General features: G+C 40.8%; 1 protein-coding gene and 1 non-coding gene across 3 annotated transcripts in view; both read right to left on the bottom strand.

Annotated features, from left to right (window-relative positions):
* LOC105493830 (N-acetylglucosamine-1-phosphate transferase subunits alpha and beta) overlaps window positions 1–17933 on the bottom strand; it is an 87707-nt gene that overhangs the window by 17591 nt on the left and 52183 nt on the right. For both annotated transcript variants that reach the window (XM_011761759.3, XM_071071238.1), the window contains exons 8-14: window positions 9920–10081; window positions 9330–9509; window positions 8945–9115; window positions 6595–6718; window positions 4616–4819; window positions 2722–3824; window positions 134–333 (exon numbers count right to left, since the gene is read on the bottom strand). In XM_011761759.3, coding sequence (XP_011760061.2) covers window positions 134–333; window positions 2722–3824; window positions 4616–4819; window positions 6595–6718; window positions 8945–9115; window positions 9330–9509; window positions 9920–10081 — 2144 coding nt within the window. The remainder of the gene's footprint in view (window positions 1–133; window positions 334–2721; window positions 3825–4615; window positions 4820–6594; window positions 6719–8944; window positions 9116–9329; window positions 9510–9919; window positions 10082–17933) is intronic.
* On the bottom strand, window positions 3928–4031 carry LOC112428895 (U6 spliceosomal RNA). The gene has a single exon (XR_003020960.1). It is a non-coding gene; the product is annotated as a U6 spliceosomal RNA (small nuclear RNA).

The raw sequence follows: 17933 nt of genomic DNA, 5'->3' as shown, positions 1-17933 counted from the left end.
CGCACTTAGATCATACCTTTAACATATTAGTCATCAAATATTAGAGCCATAAATTTAGTATGGTAAATATGCAAACTTCAAGTAGCCTTAGTTCTGAACACAAGCCAACAACTCAAACACGAGGAAGACTTACATATCTTGCAGCTCTTGCATAACAATCCGGTCAATCATGTGAGGCATGTGAGCGGGGACTTTCCGTGATGTGAATCCAAACTTGCTATTTAGAATTTTATTTACATATCTGAGGGAATCTGCAAACGTATCTTTCAGTTGCCTCCCAGTATTTTTGCTATCAGTGAAGTATGCCAATTGTGTCTTCAATGACTCTTCTTCCTGAAAAGAGAATTCTACATGTAACTCAGCATTATGTTTAGTGCACAAGTATACTTTGTTACAAGACATTTTATATAATGTGGTAATAACTAGTCACAAACTCTCCATTAGGAGCAAATGCAATGCATGTTAACAAGTCACTTTAAGGATCTAAACTGGATTTAGCAGGACTCAACTGGATTTCAGTGCAAGTATCACCAATATTGGTTTGAGAACAATAGCTGTATGAGGGAGATCTACGTAACAACAGTCACATATGGAGGATATTCTTCAAGGACTGGTCATTGTGAGATTTCAAAGCCAATTCAATGCAACATTTAGAAAATTTATTTACATATAAATTTGATAGTACTTTCAGTAACAAGCTAATTCTGCAGATGATATCAAATGTGCAAGTCCTTGAGTTGTAAGCACAAGGACTAGAAACAAATTTGGTTTCATCGTATAATAGTTTTAATATTATAAAATCAAAACCAGTTAAGTGGCAGAACTAAATAGGCAAAGAAAATTGGTAAAGCATTCAAATACTTTACAGAAATACTTTTGCTTCTCAAACTGATAAAAATGTAAGGAGACTGATATTAACTGGTGTTGGTTAGACTGCAGTGAAGCAAGCACTCCTGTATACTTTTTGTGGAAATATGAAGTGGTACAACATTTCAGAAAGACATATTTAAAGTTTATATCTGCTAACCTAGTAATCCTAGCCACAGAACTAAAACTCACTGAAGTGTAAGATATATGTACAAGAGTATTCACTGCAACACTATTTGTAATCACAAAACATTGGAAATAACTAACCTGCAGCTATTAAAAAGAATAATGGCATTGGCATGGGTATAAATAAATAATGGCATTTGCCCACATACTACAACTGCAGGGAAATACATGTAAATTTACACTATATATATATATATATTTCTCTCTATATAACCATACATACATATAGGTATGTTTGCATAGCTATAGAAAGATACTGGAAGAATACCCATCAAAGTATTAACAGTGATTATCTCCAGGAGGGAGACTGAAGAAGGAAGAACTTCCCTTTTTTTACTGTATTTTTTTGAATTGCTTGCAATTTTTACTACTAACCTATAATGCTTCTGTAAATTAAAAAAAAAAAAAAAAGGAAAGAAGCCAGGCATGGTGGCTCACGCCTGTAGTCCTAGCACTTTGGGAGGCCAAGACGGGCAGATCACCTGAAATCAGGAGTTCAAGACGAGCCTGGCTAACATGGTGAAACCCCGTCTCCACTAAAAATACAAAAAATTAGCTGGGCGTGCTGGCATGCGCCTGTAATCCCAGCCACTCAGGAGGCTGAGGCAGGAGAATCGCTTGAACCTAGGAGGCAGAGATTGCAGTGAGCCGAGATCACGCCATTGCACCACTCCAGCTTGGGAAAAAGAGCGAAACTCCATCTCAAAAAAAAAAAAAAAAGGAAAGGAAAGACAACAGGGGAAACTGAGGAAATAAACATCGTCAAGAACACTGCAGTCCTTCATTAGATCTGTAAATGCCTCATGTGCAAGGCACAAGATACTTCCTAAAATGCTGAGGACATAGTTCCTCCTTCCCCCTCTTTTCTCCCAGTCTTACACCCACTCGTGGCTGTGTGCCTTCACTATCCAGCCTAGACTGTGTATTTTTGTCTTGGTCTGTCAACTCCCACCTCTTTGAAGGTCAGTCCACAGGGAACTTCCTCCTGTATGCCTTCCTAGTACTTCTAGGCAGAGCTAAGGAGTCCTCCCCTCCGGATTTTTTGCCCATATCTCAACACAAACACACCTCTTTGTTATCTCCCCACAAATTTGTCTTCTCTACTGGTCCCTGAGCTTCCATGAGCAGTGGCTATGTTCCTGTCATCTTGCATTCCCCCGTGGTTAGCACCGTGAGAGCACTGAGGAGAGGTACAGATGACACCACAGCACAGTGGGGCCATGGTACAGGGGACGAGCACTCCAACTTTGAGGCTTGGCTCACACTGGTTTGCTGTTATAATGTTGGGGAAGCGAATGAACTTAATTGAACTCCAGGGTTTTTTCATCAGTAGAGCTGGAGAAATACCAGATCTGAAATGTCAAGACAAGACAACATACCACTTCCCGCTCTCCTTCCTCGAAGTATGCCCCTGGCTAAATCCCTTACTCATTCACACTTGGGCTGTTTCCTAAACTACAAAATGTGGATAACAATAATAAATACCTTCATGTGGCATTTTTTATTATTAGGGTTATTGGGCAAATTAAATGAAACCACATAAGAAAAGCATTTAGTTCCGTGGCCGGCACAAGGAAGTGCTGAATAAATGGTAGCTATAATGATATTATCACGAGATTTATTTACCCTTCCTGAACATGAGAAAGAATGAGGCTGGATGGAACTTACATCAAGAAGATCTTGGAAATACTTTTTTTTCTCCCATGGCAAAAAGCCCAAGTAACTCTCCGTGTAATGCTGCAGCTTTCTTCCAAGTAACACTTCAGTCACGCCTATGTGATTTTCGGCATTTTCCTCCATTCTGTTGTTCTCTTTTTCTTTCCCTGTGATTTTCTTTTCTTTTGTCATCTGGCTTGCCAGTGGAACAATCAGAGATGAGAGCTTTTCTTTTGTCACATTTCCACCTACAGTTTTTTGGGTGTGAGTTTCCGATCTAAATCTTGCTGTGGTCTCCAAGTCCAGGGGTAGATTCTGACCCTGGTCATGACCATTCACTTTTACACTCACTGCAGGAAAAGTCAACCTCTGTAATCTTTCAGACACTCCTAAGCTCTTTGGCAAGATGCTTTTATGAACCTGTTTTTCCTGTGGAGTCACCAAACTGTCATTTGTTTCATGTGTTATTATAGCTTGATTTTTTACTTTAGCATGCTGTGAGTTCATCAGAAATGATCTCAGCAAGGCTGACTTGGACAAATTGTATCCTTTCAAAGTGATGTCTCCATGTTCCAGTTGCAAATCCAATTTATTGAGACTTAACTGGGCCTCTTTTGGAAGGAGTGAAATATTTACCAGGGGAATTTTCACCTCTTCCTGGGCTCTCCTGGTTGAGTTAACATCGTGTCTCCTGAACTTCGGGAAGCGTTTTTCTTTGGGAATATCCTCAAAAAGGATTTCCGCCTCCGGAAGAAGTGTTGTGGGACTAACTAAATTTTCGTAATCTTTCTGGGCCGTGGAATTCAGTTTTGGTCCCTCCCTTGTGTCCACCTCCACTGTTATCTGGATTTTGAACTCTTCGTCATTTCTATTTTGAAATGTGAGATTAAAATGTATTGTGGTGGCATTCATTCCGCTGTGCATTATGAGGTGGATGGTTTTCCACTTGTTGGCAATAGAAGCATGTCGAATTATTGGATTGTCACTATAGGCACCTTCAACTCCTCTTTTGGCTATTTCTGCAAAGCTGAAATAAGGCAGGCATTCACCTTTTGGAATAATATAGTGAGTCTGGTTTGGGAGAAGGGTCACTTTATACAATTCATGAAAATGATCTAGAGGAAAAAACAGAAACATGATTTTTTTTAAAAAACTAGGCATTTTTCCTCTGTTTTCCTTTAATTCTTTGGGTCTGAGTTTTCACTTTCTTTAAAAAAAAATAATAGGGAATGCATCACAAATTTGCACGTCATCCTTGTGCAGGGGCCATACTCACGCCTAAACTGTTCTAATTTTAGTATATGTGCTGCTGAAGTAAGCACTGAGTTTTCACTTTCTAAGAGTGACTTTAATTTCAAAATAATTAGATATCCTAATACAACAGTTACTGGTACAGGGCTCATTTCACTATCTGAGGCAGTCACAATAATTACCATGAAATAGTGATCCTGACTCACTACAGAGATATGGCATGATTCTTAACAATAAATTACAATAATCAATTTCCATGTTTTTATCCATTTGAAAAAAACTTTCTGCCAAAACAAATTCCATTTATATGTTACCAACAAAATCCAGGATTTGAACCATCTTTATTTAATGAATTATTGATGGATATCAATAATTTTTTGTTTCCAAATTAAAACTTCACCACATATTTTCAGCTAAGGTAAATCTGCTTGGTCAAAACAAAACAAAACAAAACACCAGACTGCAACAATAACACTAAAGAAATAACACTCTTTAGTGATTTCTGTTGTTCTCTTACTTTTATAACGAGTCTGAATGTAAGGCTGGAAAAAGGATACACAGAGAATCATTATTGTAAATAACAAAAGCCATTCAAAACTCTACCTGTCAAGAACTTTTTATCCTCCTATTCTTGTTTGTTTGGCAGTAAACATACCTTGCCCACAGTCGCCAGCATCAAACCCACAGGACAAGACATTGCACGCTTGGTCACAGAACTTATCAGCAAGCCAGGAATTTGCACATCCCTGATTACAGTAAGAGACACTGTTTATTCCTCCACCAAACTGCCAGGGCTGTCCAACTCCAATACTCCCAGTACCTCCACCTCCTGCAATATAGCGACTCCCTCCACTGTTACCTGTAGAGCGGAGGAAGAAGAGGGAATCTTGCTGTAATTACAATTTTGAAAGGCAGTTCTGAACTGGGCGCGGTGGCTCACGCCTGTATTCTCAACACTTTGGGAGGCCAAGGCGGCTGGATCACCTGAGGTCAGGAGTTTGAGACCAGCCTGGTCAACATGGTAAACCCCATCTCTGCTAAAAACACAAAAATTAGCTGGGCGTGGTGGTGGGCACCTGTAATCCCAACTACTTGGGAGGCTGAGGCGGGAGAATTGCTCGAACCCAGGAGGTGGAGGTTGCAGTGAATCAAGATTACTCCACTGCACTCCAGCCTGGGCAACAAGATTGAAACTCCATCTCAAAAAACAAACAAAAAAGACAGTTCCTTATTTCATATTAATGTTTTCAAGGTTGATGTGTAAGTTTTAGTCAGAAAAGGTTCACCTCATTCTTTAGTAAAAGATTTCATGTACCTTAAGAAGAAAATAAACTGAAAAGGGAGTCACTTGACAGAAGTGTAATGAACAGGCCCTAGCATTTTGTAGCTATGCAACCTATAAGTACAGGCCTTACATTTGCTCAAGCGGCACGTGCTGACAGAAATGGAGGAGCACGAAAACAAAAAGAGATTATTCCAAAGACTGTGACTATCAGAACTGCCAAAAACATGTCCAAATGTGGGTATCGTGTTTGATACCCCTTGTTATCAAATGCTAATGTTCTAGTAGAGACTGACTTCTCTGGTCTACACAGATCTGCTTTGCACATCTGTATTCTCTCCCCACAGTTAAAGAGCATCTGACATATCTGACTGAAATACAACTTGAAGCTTTGTTTTCTCCAATAAGCAAACATTTCCAAATCCGTTTCTTCATATGGAAATGGGTATGATAACATTTGTGTACATACTCACTCTCAGGTGACAAACAAAATTCAAGTGAATATAATGAATAATGCTGTATACATTTAATGCTTTATAATTGAAAGGCAGTAAGTAAATGTAACAAATTGCTATTATCAGTAAGTCAAAATATAAGTATGTGAGGGAGGGAGAAGAGTTGCTGAGGAAAATACTTATTTCTTTTGCAACTCTTTAGTCATTCTGTAACCTATCATAATCTGCTGCTGATGGCAACCAGCAGTGAGCTCCTATAAGAACCAGTGAGAGTGATGCTTGCTCTTGGGTTTATAGAACTAAGTATATTCCAGATTTTCATATTTTAAATAAGATGACATTTTCAAGTGTATTTTCTCTTGTTCAATGCCCTCAACAACGAATAAACTGGGCCACATGGGAGCACTAATTACCACCTCCAAAGAGTGTACTGATTACTGATATATATATACATATATATATATATACACACACACACATTCATATATATATATATTTTTTGAGACAGGGTGTCACTCTGCCGCCCAGGTTGGAGTACAGAGGCACAATCACAGCTCACGGCAGCCTCGGACTCCTAGGCTCAAGTGATCCTCCTGCCTTAGCCTCCCAAGCACCTAGGACTACAGGTGTGCACCACCACACTTGGCTAATTTTTTTTGATAGAGATGGGGTCTTACTATGTTGCCCAGGCTGGTCTTAAACTCCTGGCCTCAAGCAATCCTCCCAGCTCAGCTTTGCAAAGCACTGGATTATAAGCTTGAGTCACCATGTCCAGCATTACTGATTCTTTATTAATACATAAAGAATGTTTGGTTACGTCTATTGTACATGTTCAATAATGATTAAGAAGAAAATATTCCATAAAAATGAACGAACGACAGTTTAACACATCCTTACCAGAGCAATCACCACCATCCCAATCGCAGGCTGAATTATTACAAGCCTTGTCACAATAGCCATCTTTAATCCAGGAACCGGGGCAGCCCTCGGCACAGTTTGGCACAGGCCACGTCAAATAAACCTACGATAAAACCAAAGAGAAAATAAAATGACTTCTGGCTTCTGATACGTTTTATTCTTAAGATTCCCTTTATAAAAAGAAATTAAGTCTCTAGAAAGATTAAAATTTTCAAAGGGCTGAGTGTTCACACTCACAAGCGCTTTAAGTTTGCCTGTACCTATAGTTATTGTTTAGATCCTGCTGTGTTGACCATTCTTACTGAGCATATTTACTTTTTTCCATTACTCAAGGAAAGCAGACAAGGATTCAACTCATGGAGTAGCCTCTCACAACATGCTTTGATAATCTACTGTGAAATAAAGTAACACCATGCCAGACTTGACTGCAAGTACCGAAGCATGTCAAAGCTGGTGGGAAGTATGCACGGTCACTGCTTTTCTGCAACAACTATCAGTAGCTCATCAGTGTATTTGTGCATAATCTTGTCTCAAGGCTGAGAGACAATATCCTCTATCTTCATGCATAAGGCCCTGTGATAAATTAATCGGCACAGCATTCTGAGCTGTGCATTCACCTGCTCTAAAAATGAGTGATGGGGTACATGGTTACTTTTTAAATTCAAAATCATTGAAAAAAAATACACTCCTCTTTAAAAATCTCTGTGCCTTTGCATATTCTGTCTAATTGGAATATCTTTTTTCACCTAAACTAACTCTTACTTGTTCTTCAAAGTACGTGTCAATTCGGATGGGCATTCTTCCTATCCCATCTGATTTAAGCCTCCTATGCTCACACGCCTCAGCACCAAGGCACACCTGTCAGCAGGAAAAGCACTGCACAGTCATTGATCTTGTGTTTGTCCCCTTGTTAAGCCACAAGCTCCCCTTTTAGCCCTACAATCTGATACAGAGGAGACAGGTCAATAGGGGAACAGGAGAATGGGCCTGGTTGGGTAGCATAAACAATAACAGACAAAGTAGTTTTGTTATTAGCACTTAGTTGCAGAGTTTTATAACTTATAAGTTTACGGTGATAAGTCTCTAACTGATCACTGAACCCTTCCAACAATGCTACAAGGGTTTTTGTACTTTCCACACTATGCAGACAGAAAACACAGAAGTAGAGCCACTGCCCAAGGTCATCCTGAAGAGTTGGCCCCCAAGTCTGCACTCTTAACCACTTCTCCATCCCACCTCTCAACAAAGTTAGAGCGCAACAGGCTGCCTTAAATGAAATTTTTTTTTTTTTTTTTTTTTTTTTTTTTTTTTTTTGAGACGGAGTCTCGCTCTGTCGCCCAGGCTGGAGTACAGTGGCCGGATCTCAGCTCACTGCAAGCTCCGCCTCCCAGGTTCACGCCATTCTCCTGCCTCAGCCTCCCGAGTAGCTGGGACTACAGGCGCCCGCCACCTCGCCCGGCTAATTTTTTTGTATTTTTTAGTAGAGACGGGGTTTCACTGTGCTAGCCAGGATGGTCTCGATCTCCTGACCTCGTGATCCGCCCGTCTCGGCCTCCCAAAGTGCTGGGATTACAGGCGTGAGCCACCGCGCCCAGCCATGAAATTTCATCTATAGCTTTCAGCACTAACTTGAGTTAACTTTCTATTTTGGCCCTTTTGCTGACATTCTAACCATGATTTTCTGTTTCACAGTGATTTTGCTTTTTCTGCTATCGTAGTAGTAGAAAATTTAGATGGTCAGGGAAAAGTGAGGATCCTGGGTGTCTAAGAATGTAGGAAAGCAAATTTCTAACTGTAGTGTTCTTCTTAATTGTTGACTTCTGAGCTTAGCACTCAAAAATGATTATTTGATCATATATACATATATATTTTTTATTTTATTTTTCAAGATCGGGTTCTCACTCTGTCACCCAAGCTGGGGTGCAGTGGTACAATCACAGCTCACTGCAGCCTCAACATTCAGGCTAAAGTAATCTTCTCATCTTGGCCAGTGAGCCCCCACTCCCCCGACTGGCCCCCAACACCCAAGTAGCTGAGACTACATGAGTATTCCACTGGGCCCAAATAATTGTTTTACTTTTTGTAAAGTAAAACAATTTACTTTTTGTAAAGTAAAACAATTATTTGTCTCCCTGTGCTTCCCAAGCTGGTCTCAAACTCCTAGGGTCAAGTGATCCACCCACCTCTGCCTCCCAAAGTACTGGGATTACAGGTGTAAGCCACCGTGCCTGGCCTGTGTGATATTTGACTATAGTAGTATGTGCACTGATTTTCTGATTTGCTAAGTGACTTCCACACTAGACATCCCCCCCTCCTCTTAGGCACTCACCTTTTGGCCTTTGGAGTGACTGTAAAAATCATCTGGCCAGACATCCTTCCCAAACATGACATCATCATTTAGGTAAATAAACTTCTGGGACAGCCCTTCGATGCGATGAATGTGACTTTCAATAGCAGGTGAACTAAAGGTAGGCAAGTGGCTCAAATTTCGAAAAACATCCTTTTAACAACAGCAAACAAAAAAAGAGAGTGAATGAGAGCTGTTTGGGTTTGGTTTAGTTTTTGAAAGGAAGGAAGGGAAGGCAATGAAGAGCTAAAGAAAGGCAGAAATGAAGGTAGAAGGGTACGGAGAATGAAATTATGGAAATCCCTGTACCACACTAAAGGAGCAGAATTAGAAACCACAGTCTCGTAATTTTTAGAAAGTCTTGTACCTGGTGTGTTACTATTGTCACTCGAGGATTGTCAAGGTTCAGCCAGGATGGAATCTGCCCGTTGGTGACAATGAAAATATTCCGAACCCATGGTGCATGCTTCTCAATAGATCGCAGTGAGTACCTCAGTTCTTCGTTATCTTCAAAACGACTGGCAGAGATGTCTTCATCCTGCTTAGACTGAGAAAAACCCTTGGCACATGAAGATGTGAAATACCCCTTAAGTCACACCTCCTCCTCTTTGTCCTTTCCTTCTGCCCCATCTGCTCTCAAGGTGCTCTGGCAGACTTTTAACAATGGAGTCTTAATTTTAAACATTACAAAAAATGCAGAAGATCAGTATATATATTTTTAAACCCAAAATTCAAACAGACAGCATTTCTCTAACACACTTTATAAAAAAGGTTATTGGATCTGATTCTAGGTCACTTCAGTTAATACCAAACCAACGGCAGTGACTGGAAAATTAGAAAAGTTCCAATCAACTCACCTCTCTGTAAGTCCCCTTTCCTCTTCTAATACAGTAACTTACACATTTTTAACATCCTAACTCTTGATTTGGGTTGTAAAAGCTTCTGTGCATCCCTTACCTGGCTGATAGCACTCAGATCCCATAATAAATATGCAGGACTTATGGTCAGTTCTTTTCCATCAATGGTCATGTTCTTCTTAGTTTGCTTGTTCAATTCTTGAAAATCCTTGGGGTTATTCAGTTTCAGAAGTGCTACACTGGCCTCTGAATACAACTGCAACTATCAAATAACAAGAGGATTACACATGAAAAGACTGAGTCTCAAGGATGAGGCACCTTCAAATTCCCAGTCTGCTCTTTAATCTTTCCTTTTTTTTTTTTTTTTTTTTTTTTTGAGATAGAGTCTCGCTCTGTCGCCAGGCTGGAGCACAGTGGCGCGATCTTGGCTCACCTCAACCTCCGCCTCCAGGGTTCAAACGATTCTCCTTCCTCAGCCTCCCAAGTAGCTGGGACTACAGGAATGCATCACCACGGCCAGCTGATTTTTGTATTTTTAGTAGAGACAGGGTTTCACCATGTTGGCCAGGCTGGTCTCCACCTCCTGACCTCAGGTGATCCGCCTGCCTTGGCCTCCCAAAGTGCTGGGATAACAGGCGTGAGCCACCACAACCACCCTGATCTTTAATCTTGAAATGGTAAGACAATATCAAAACACAACGAAAAGACCTACACAGACCAGATGCATTTCCCAAATGAATGTTAACAAAACAGGCATCTAAAAATAAGAAGGAGTGGTAAAGGCAGTGGCAAACTCGACACCTCAGAGCCATCTGAAAGCTGCAACCACTCAGTGGCACCAAGTGCTGCCAGTCTCCTCAGAGGCAAGAATCCCCAACTGCTGTATGAAATCTCCCCAATTTTTCAATGTTGGCTCAAATGATTTTTGACTTCTTTGCAAATATGCCTGCTGGCCAACAGTTTTGTGACTTTTCTTCTAGAATATTATCAATCTGCTTATATTGGGCTTAAAACCTGCAATGTAATTAACCTTGCTGGAATTGGTGACAAGCACATCTGCTAGTCGGGTGTCTGAACAGCTTTTGTGCCACATGCCCGGGAGGAGCATCTTCGGCAGGGCTGCCTGAAGTGCTTCCATGGGAAAACTAGCTTTCGGAGCAAAGCTTTTGGGGCAATCATAAATCTAAGAGTGAACATCACAAACATCAAGTTCTACAAACAGGCTTTGCCACCCCTACCAAAGTCCACACCACGCTTTATCTGTTGTCTGTTCTGACTCTGTATCACGCAACTTCCTACGAAGAGGCTTTCATCACTCAGGAAAAGTGGAGAGGCCTGAAAACCACAAATGTAGGATAGTAAAATCCTTCTCCTGAACTAGTGCTTCTAAAAGAGCCTATGGTTTTCTTTCTCAATCTATAAAACAGAAGCAAACACAAATTATTATGAGCTTATTCTGAGCTCTTCTGTTTGCTGCATGACTATTCTTAGCTCATTTTCTAAGCAGTTTCCTAAGCGTACATAGTCCAAAACACCAGAGGTTAGAGTTAGAAATTTCATTTATATCTTTTCCCCTTATTACATAGGCCATTAACTCTTCTCACAGATTAGGTGCATGTGTGAGCACCTGCAGGTGCTTGTAACTGTCTTCCTGACTCATCACTTTCTTTTACCTCTTTTACTTAGTGAGTGCCTGGCATATATTTAGCACTCGCTAAGCTGGTTCTCACTGAGTCACTATCTTGCCTCGGCATATGTGCCGGGTGTTGGGAGGCAGGCCACGCAGGGGATTAGTAGTCTGCCTGGGTCCCTGTCCTCCCTCTCACAGCACCCCAAAGCATTTCTGAGGGCTCCCTGGAGAGAAAAAGTCACTATTCTAGAATAATTTATTTATTTACTTATTTTTATTTCTATTTTTTGAGATGAAGTCTCACTTTATTGCCAAGGCTGGAATACAGTGATGTGATCTCAGCTCACTGCAACCTCCATCTCCCGGGTTCAAGTGATTCTCCTGCCTCAGCCTCCCGAATAGCTGGGATTACAGGCATGCATCACCATGCCCAGCTAATTTTTTTTTGTATTTTTAGTAGAGGCAGGATTTCACCACATTGGCCAGGCTGGTCTCCTGACATACGATCCACCCGCCTTGGCCTCCCAAAGTGCTGGGATTACAGGCATGAGCCACCAGGCCTGGCCCCCATCTCCCGTTTCTCAAGGGGCATCAGTGTCTGGTTCAATCATAGCTTCGTTATCAATTTCTAGATCACTTTCCTCACTTGAAGGCTCGTCTGTGTTTATGTTTTCCTCCACCTTCTTACTACCTGTTTTTAATTCCTTGGTATTTTCGTCTGATTTATAATAGCTTTCTGAGTAGCACGTGGTACTTCACCCCCATGCTCTCCACACACTCCCTCAGGAAGCACATTTCCTCGGTGTGCAGACTGCTCGGATCCTGCTTATACATTTTCACGAAGTCCTGAAGCTCGTTCACTTTGCGAAGGTCCAGGGTCGGAAGGCAGTGGGCGAAGCTGAGGGGCTGCAGGCCAGTTTTGGGCCCAGGTGCTGGCTTGGCATCACCTCGAAGACGAGGTGTGTCTAGTTTAATTTCATAACTTGTATTGGCCCTTTGTTTGGTAAGAAGGTATATCACTAAAATTATTCTTTTATTAGAAGCCTTGCCTAGGGTTGGTTTCTAATTATATGGGCATAAAAGAGCAAGAAGAGGTTTTTCTACAGTAACTATACAATAATTCGGAAAGAGATGAAAATTAATGAAGTTAAAGTAATATTTACATGTATGGGAAAGATTTTCTGCCACCGTAAAAAGGGTGGGGAAGTACCCTCTGAGAGCCACTAGGTGGCAGCCCAATCCTGGACATCATTATTACTTTTGTCAGCCGAGAGGAGGTAGAGGGAAGACTAGTTGTAGTTTGTGCCTAAGGTTGGAGTTCGTGGCTTGGGCAATTGTGGGCAACTGCCTCCATATATAGCATCTTACTTTAAATTATAAGTTTACATAAATTATAAGTTTCTGCAAAAAGGAACAACTTCTATGCCCACCCCCTACAGACCCACAGTGAACAACATGTGGCATGACTAAGAAATAAAGCTTTGTTGTTTTTAGCCATTGAGATTCCAGAATGTCTGTTCCAGCAGCATCATCTAGAATAACATGACTGATACACCTGGCACTTGTAGGAGTATGAGGCAAGGGCAGACAGACAGACGGAGAACTAAATGGTGGTTGAGGCCAAGGCCTGGGTAGGCTACAATGATTGAGCAACTGATGGATCAATTCGAGTCAAGGAAAGACAATACAGATGATGGTCAGGAGAAGCAGTGTTGCAGAACCCAAGAGAAAAAAATATTAATTCTGGTATATTTCTAAAGACAAAAAACAAGCATCAAAATTAAGGGACAAGAAACAAAATTAAGTGGGTTTTGTAATTAGTAGCTCAATGGAGACCAATTTCAATGGCATGACAGATATGGAAACCAGATTTCAAGTGCTTGATATTTCACAGTTAAACTTCTAGATACAATATGTACATAAGTATGTATATATTGGAAGCAAATCTAACACATTTTGTACACTGTATAACATAGGACAGGGATGATAAAACAATCCCAGAAGTATTAAATTCAGTATAATTCAGTATAAATGACCAAGTCACAAGATATAAGAATTGAAAAAACAGTGTAAATAATCTTCGCTTTTAAATTCTACAAATGATTAACTATCAAGGCAAGATTAGAGTATATTAATATAAAACATATAGAACCACTTTAAAATATTGCTAATTGTGAGAATAATAAACAGTTCATTCTACTGTTCTCAGCATTGTAGCCTATATTTAAAAATTGGCTTTAAAAACAATAGTAGTCAACAAATACAAGTAAGTTTGAATGCATGTTTTTAAGTCAACCAAAAACAATGAGTGCAAAAGAGAAAGTATCCTTTTAAGGCAGACAAAATAGTTGTATTTTAAGATAAGCCTTAGTTAAAAATCATGATATCGAACTGGTCATTTCTGAATGCCAAAAAGAAAGGCTGTGTCAAGTTGTCTAAACAATCACATATCTGCAAATACTACTGGAGGATAAAGACCTGGGATGCTGCTAAACATCCTACAATACACAGGACAGTCCCCTAAGGATAGTGGCATCCAGTCTCAACTGTCTCAATGGTGCAAAGGTGGAGAAAACTTGGTCTAGAAGAAATGCAAATCCAAAATAACAACAAAGGCTTTCCTATTAGAAGTTATGTTCCCAACAACTTTGAAGTGCTTACAAATTCAGAAGGTGTAATCTACTTTCATTTTGGATTCATTTGATCTAAAATCATTAAAAATCTTTTAGGAAAAAAACCCCACATGTCTGCTAATACCAACTGAAAACCAAATTAGTGCCTTTAAGTGATTCAACAATTCAAAGCTACTAGATTTTTTTTTTTTTTTTTTTTTTTTTTTGAGATGAAGTCTCACTCTGTCACCAGACTGGAATACAGTGGCGCCACCTCAGCTCGCTGCAACCTCTGCCTCCTGGGTTCAAGTGATTCTCATGCCTTAGCCTCCCAAGTAGCTGGGATTATAGGCATGTGCCACCACACCCAGCTAATTTTTGTATTTTCAGTAGAGATGGAGTTTCACCATGTTGGCCAGGATGGTATCAGTCTCCAATCAGATCAACCTCATGATCTGCCCGCCTCGGCCTCAAAGTGCTGGGATTACAGGTGTGAGCCACTGCGCCCAGCCGCTACTAGATCTTAATATGTCCTGGTGGTTTTCCAAAACTTAAATCAGTTTCAGAGTTGGTTGTTTCATCTATTGAAGCTTTTTTATTTTAGAAATAAAACAAAAAAAGAAAAAGGTACCATGCTTTAAAACAAGTGCACAAGGTGGTTTCAGAGAATTATCTAAAAGAAAGAGCTTCAGTACAAAATTATGACAATTTACTGTGACCTTAGGCCCTGACCAGAGCTTTGAGGGGGGCAGAGTCCACGCAGGACAATATGCTGTTCCCACCCTGCCTGCACAAACAACCTGTTCAGTCTTCAAGAACCCAGTTCAGCCTCTTTCTCTTTGAAAGCTTCCCCCATGTCTCTGACCCACAGACCTTTCCTGTTTCCAGCTCTAAACACACACGCTGCTTCCAAAATGTGACTATAAATGCTTAAGGGCAGGGTCTACATCTCCTCCACCTTTTGCACACCCACTCAGCAACTACTATAATTGAAGGAAACTTAGCATGAGAATTCACTTAACAGCTTTGGGAAGATTTCCCACTTGCTCTAAAATATGTTTAAAAAAGAAGTGAAGAAAAACAAAAATCAAAAAATAAATGCAAAAACCCACCATGAATGAAAATGTCTACAGATACAAAATGATTTAGAGGTATCTGAAAATAAGGACTGATGATCTGATTTATCAAAAGGTGAATTATATGTCCGTCATACACAAAAATCATACAGATAGAGTACTTAATCAGATCATTGAAGACCCACCTCAAGGTATCTCAAATTAGAAAGCCTCTTATAGAAAAGACTGATTTATAAGACTACAGTCAAAAGAGTTTATGAATTCAAATCCATTACCTTACAAATGAAACTATTTTCAAGTCCCACATTTCTGCCTCAGGAAAAAAAAAAACTTCAGGTTTTGTTCTAAACAGAATGACAAAGGCCTAGTTGTGTATATACAACAATGTACAAAGACACATTTCTGTGCCTAGAGTGACTCCTATGAATAATCACACTGCTGAAAATGTTTCCCTATATATCCCAAGACTGTTGCACCTGGCTCATTCCTTAAGCAGCCCCCTAAGTGCCAAGTAATCACTAAGGGTAAAAAGGTGAATAGGGCCGTACCTGTCCTGAGACAGCCGTGGCCTAGTGAGAATCTGTGGGACAGAGCTGAGCTGAGCCCTAGGTGGCTCCAGGGCCACAGGCCTTGGCAAAGACCTCCTGGGGGAACCTGGAAGGGCAAAGTGGTTCAGCGGTTCAAGTCTTGAAGTCCAATGCCTAACAGCCCTCTCCTCTGACATGCCACATACACCGCTAATGCAACACATCCAAAACTGACCTCTGGGTCTCCTTCCAAAAGACGTTTGCTTCTGCCACTGAAGCTCTGAGTGTGGTTAATTCCATAACTTCCATCTTCACCAGAAAGGTCCACTTTCCCTTTCATTCTCCCCTTCCTTCTCCTGAATAGCTTGTAGTTCACCAATTGATACTAAGTGTCTCTCTTAGACGCTTCTGGAACCATTTCCATTGTTGGCATCCCACTGCCGAGGCACTTGCTGCATGGGAACGTCTTGCTGAGCTATGGCAGCAGCAGCTGAACTGGTTTTCCTACCACACCTTTCCTTGTTATGTTCTTTAGAAGCAGATCAGACTGTGTCCTCACCCTGCCTTCAGGAAAAAATCTAGGCTTCTTAACAAAGACGTTTCTCAACCTGTCTTTACAATCTCATCCTCACCAAAATCCCTGCCTGTGCTAGAAACCATTGCCTTGGTTCCCTGAAAACGCCATTTATGTTCAGGCCTCCAACCCTTTGGCTCAGGCTGTTCTCTCTACATAGAATGGTCTCTTCTGCTCCCTTCTCTGCTGGGAGAATGGCTGCTCTGTTTAGGGCCCAGCTAAAATGCTTCTATTATGCAAACTCTGCCTTGACCCCAAGTACACCTAAAGCCCAGATGTTCTCATGGCACTCTGTATAAACTCTTATTTGGAGCTCATCATACACACAAAAGGTGTTTTGTTTGTTTAGGAACCCAATGATAGGAAACTTCATTCTCAGAGTACTCATAACATAATCAGGAAGCAGAGCCTAAGGAAAGCAAGTCACTTGAGGCCTGGACTCTAATGCTGACACTGCTTCTCTTCTTCCTCTTTCTCACTTTCTCTCTAGTCTCTAAAAATCTTAAGTCCTAGTACCTGAAGTTGATCACAGGTGTTGGAATCATGAAAAAAACCTTCAAGGAACATTATGTGTGATGAGTTTGATGCTCTGAGAGGTGTTGGCCCCCACAAAGACAACTCTGAAAATCCAAATAAATCTCCGACTTGGTGAGTGAACTGTGGAAAGGCATCTCCCCGTGCCTGGAGGCTGCTGGTTCTCCTTGTCCAATTCAAGTTGCTACCCTACTCCACCTCGACCTGCTTATACCACACATGCCACCCAAAAATAGTTTGCTGAAGTGTCAACCATGACTTGGGACTGGCATTCTCTGGCAGCACACAGCCATCCACCAGCAGACGCATGAGAGCAGTCCGCACTAGTGGGCAGCGGCAGCAGGCCAAGTGAATGTGGGATATTCAAATGGAGTGGAGTGTGGAGAAGTGGAATGAAACTTCTTTCTTTTCAGCATTTATTATATTAAAATTATATAAACAGAATCAAGAATGCCATTCTATCTACATCAGCAAGTTGAACTGGTGATCAAAAGTACAAATATACATGTGTCTATAATTCTAGAACTAATAACTAGGAAGCCAAGAAGTCAAATAAACATTGGCTGAAATGAAAGTTAATCCATGGTTTTATCTGCCCAAATCAGTACCAAAAATAACTCAGAGGAAGGACAAATGTATTATCTATTCTAAAATAACTGCAGTTAAGAACAAATTCAACTCTAATATAGCCAGGCATTACAGTATTTCAAAGTACAATAAAGAAAGTCATGAAGGGCGAGGAATGGTGGCTCATGCCTGTAATCCTAGCACTTTGGGAGGCCGAGGTGGTTGGATCACCTGAGGTCAGGAGTTGGAGACCAGCCTGGCCAAAATGGTGAAACACCTTCTCTACTTAAAATACAAAAATTAGCCAGGCATGGTGGTGCATGCCTGTAATCCCAGCCATTTGGAGGCTGAGGCAGGAGAATCGTTTGAACCCGGGAGGCAGAGGTTGCAGTGTGCCCAGATCGCACCACTGCACTCCAGCCAGGGTGACGGATGGAGTGAGACTGTCTCTAAAAAAAAAAAAAAAAAAGTTATGAAGAAAAATACGAAAAAAGTAAAAACTTCGTAAGTGGTTATTCACATTACCATTGTATTACAACGATAATACAATGTAGCATAAAACAGTAAAACACTTGGTCTGGGGTAGGGAGACAC

This window comes from Macaca nemestrina, chromosome 10 (genome assembly GCF_043159975.1).
Source record: "Macaca nemestrina isolate mMacNem1 chromosome 10, mMacNem.hap1, whole genome shotgun sequence".
NCBI classification, from domain to species: Eukaryota; Metazoa; Chordata; class Mammalia; order Primates; family Cercopithecidae; genus Macaca; species Macaca nemestrina.
The sequence above is the reverse complement of the archived record's forward strand: the minus strand, read 5'-3'. Positions and strand labels throughout refer to the sequence as shown.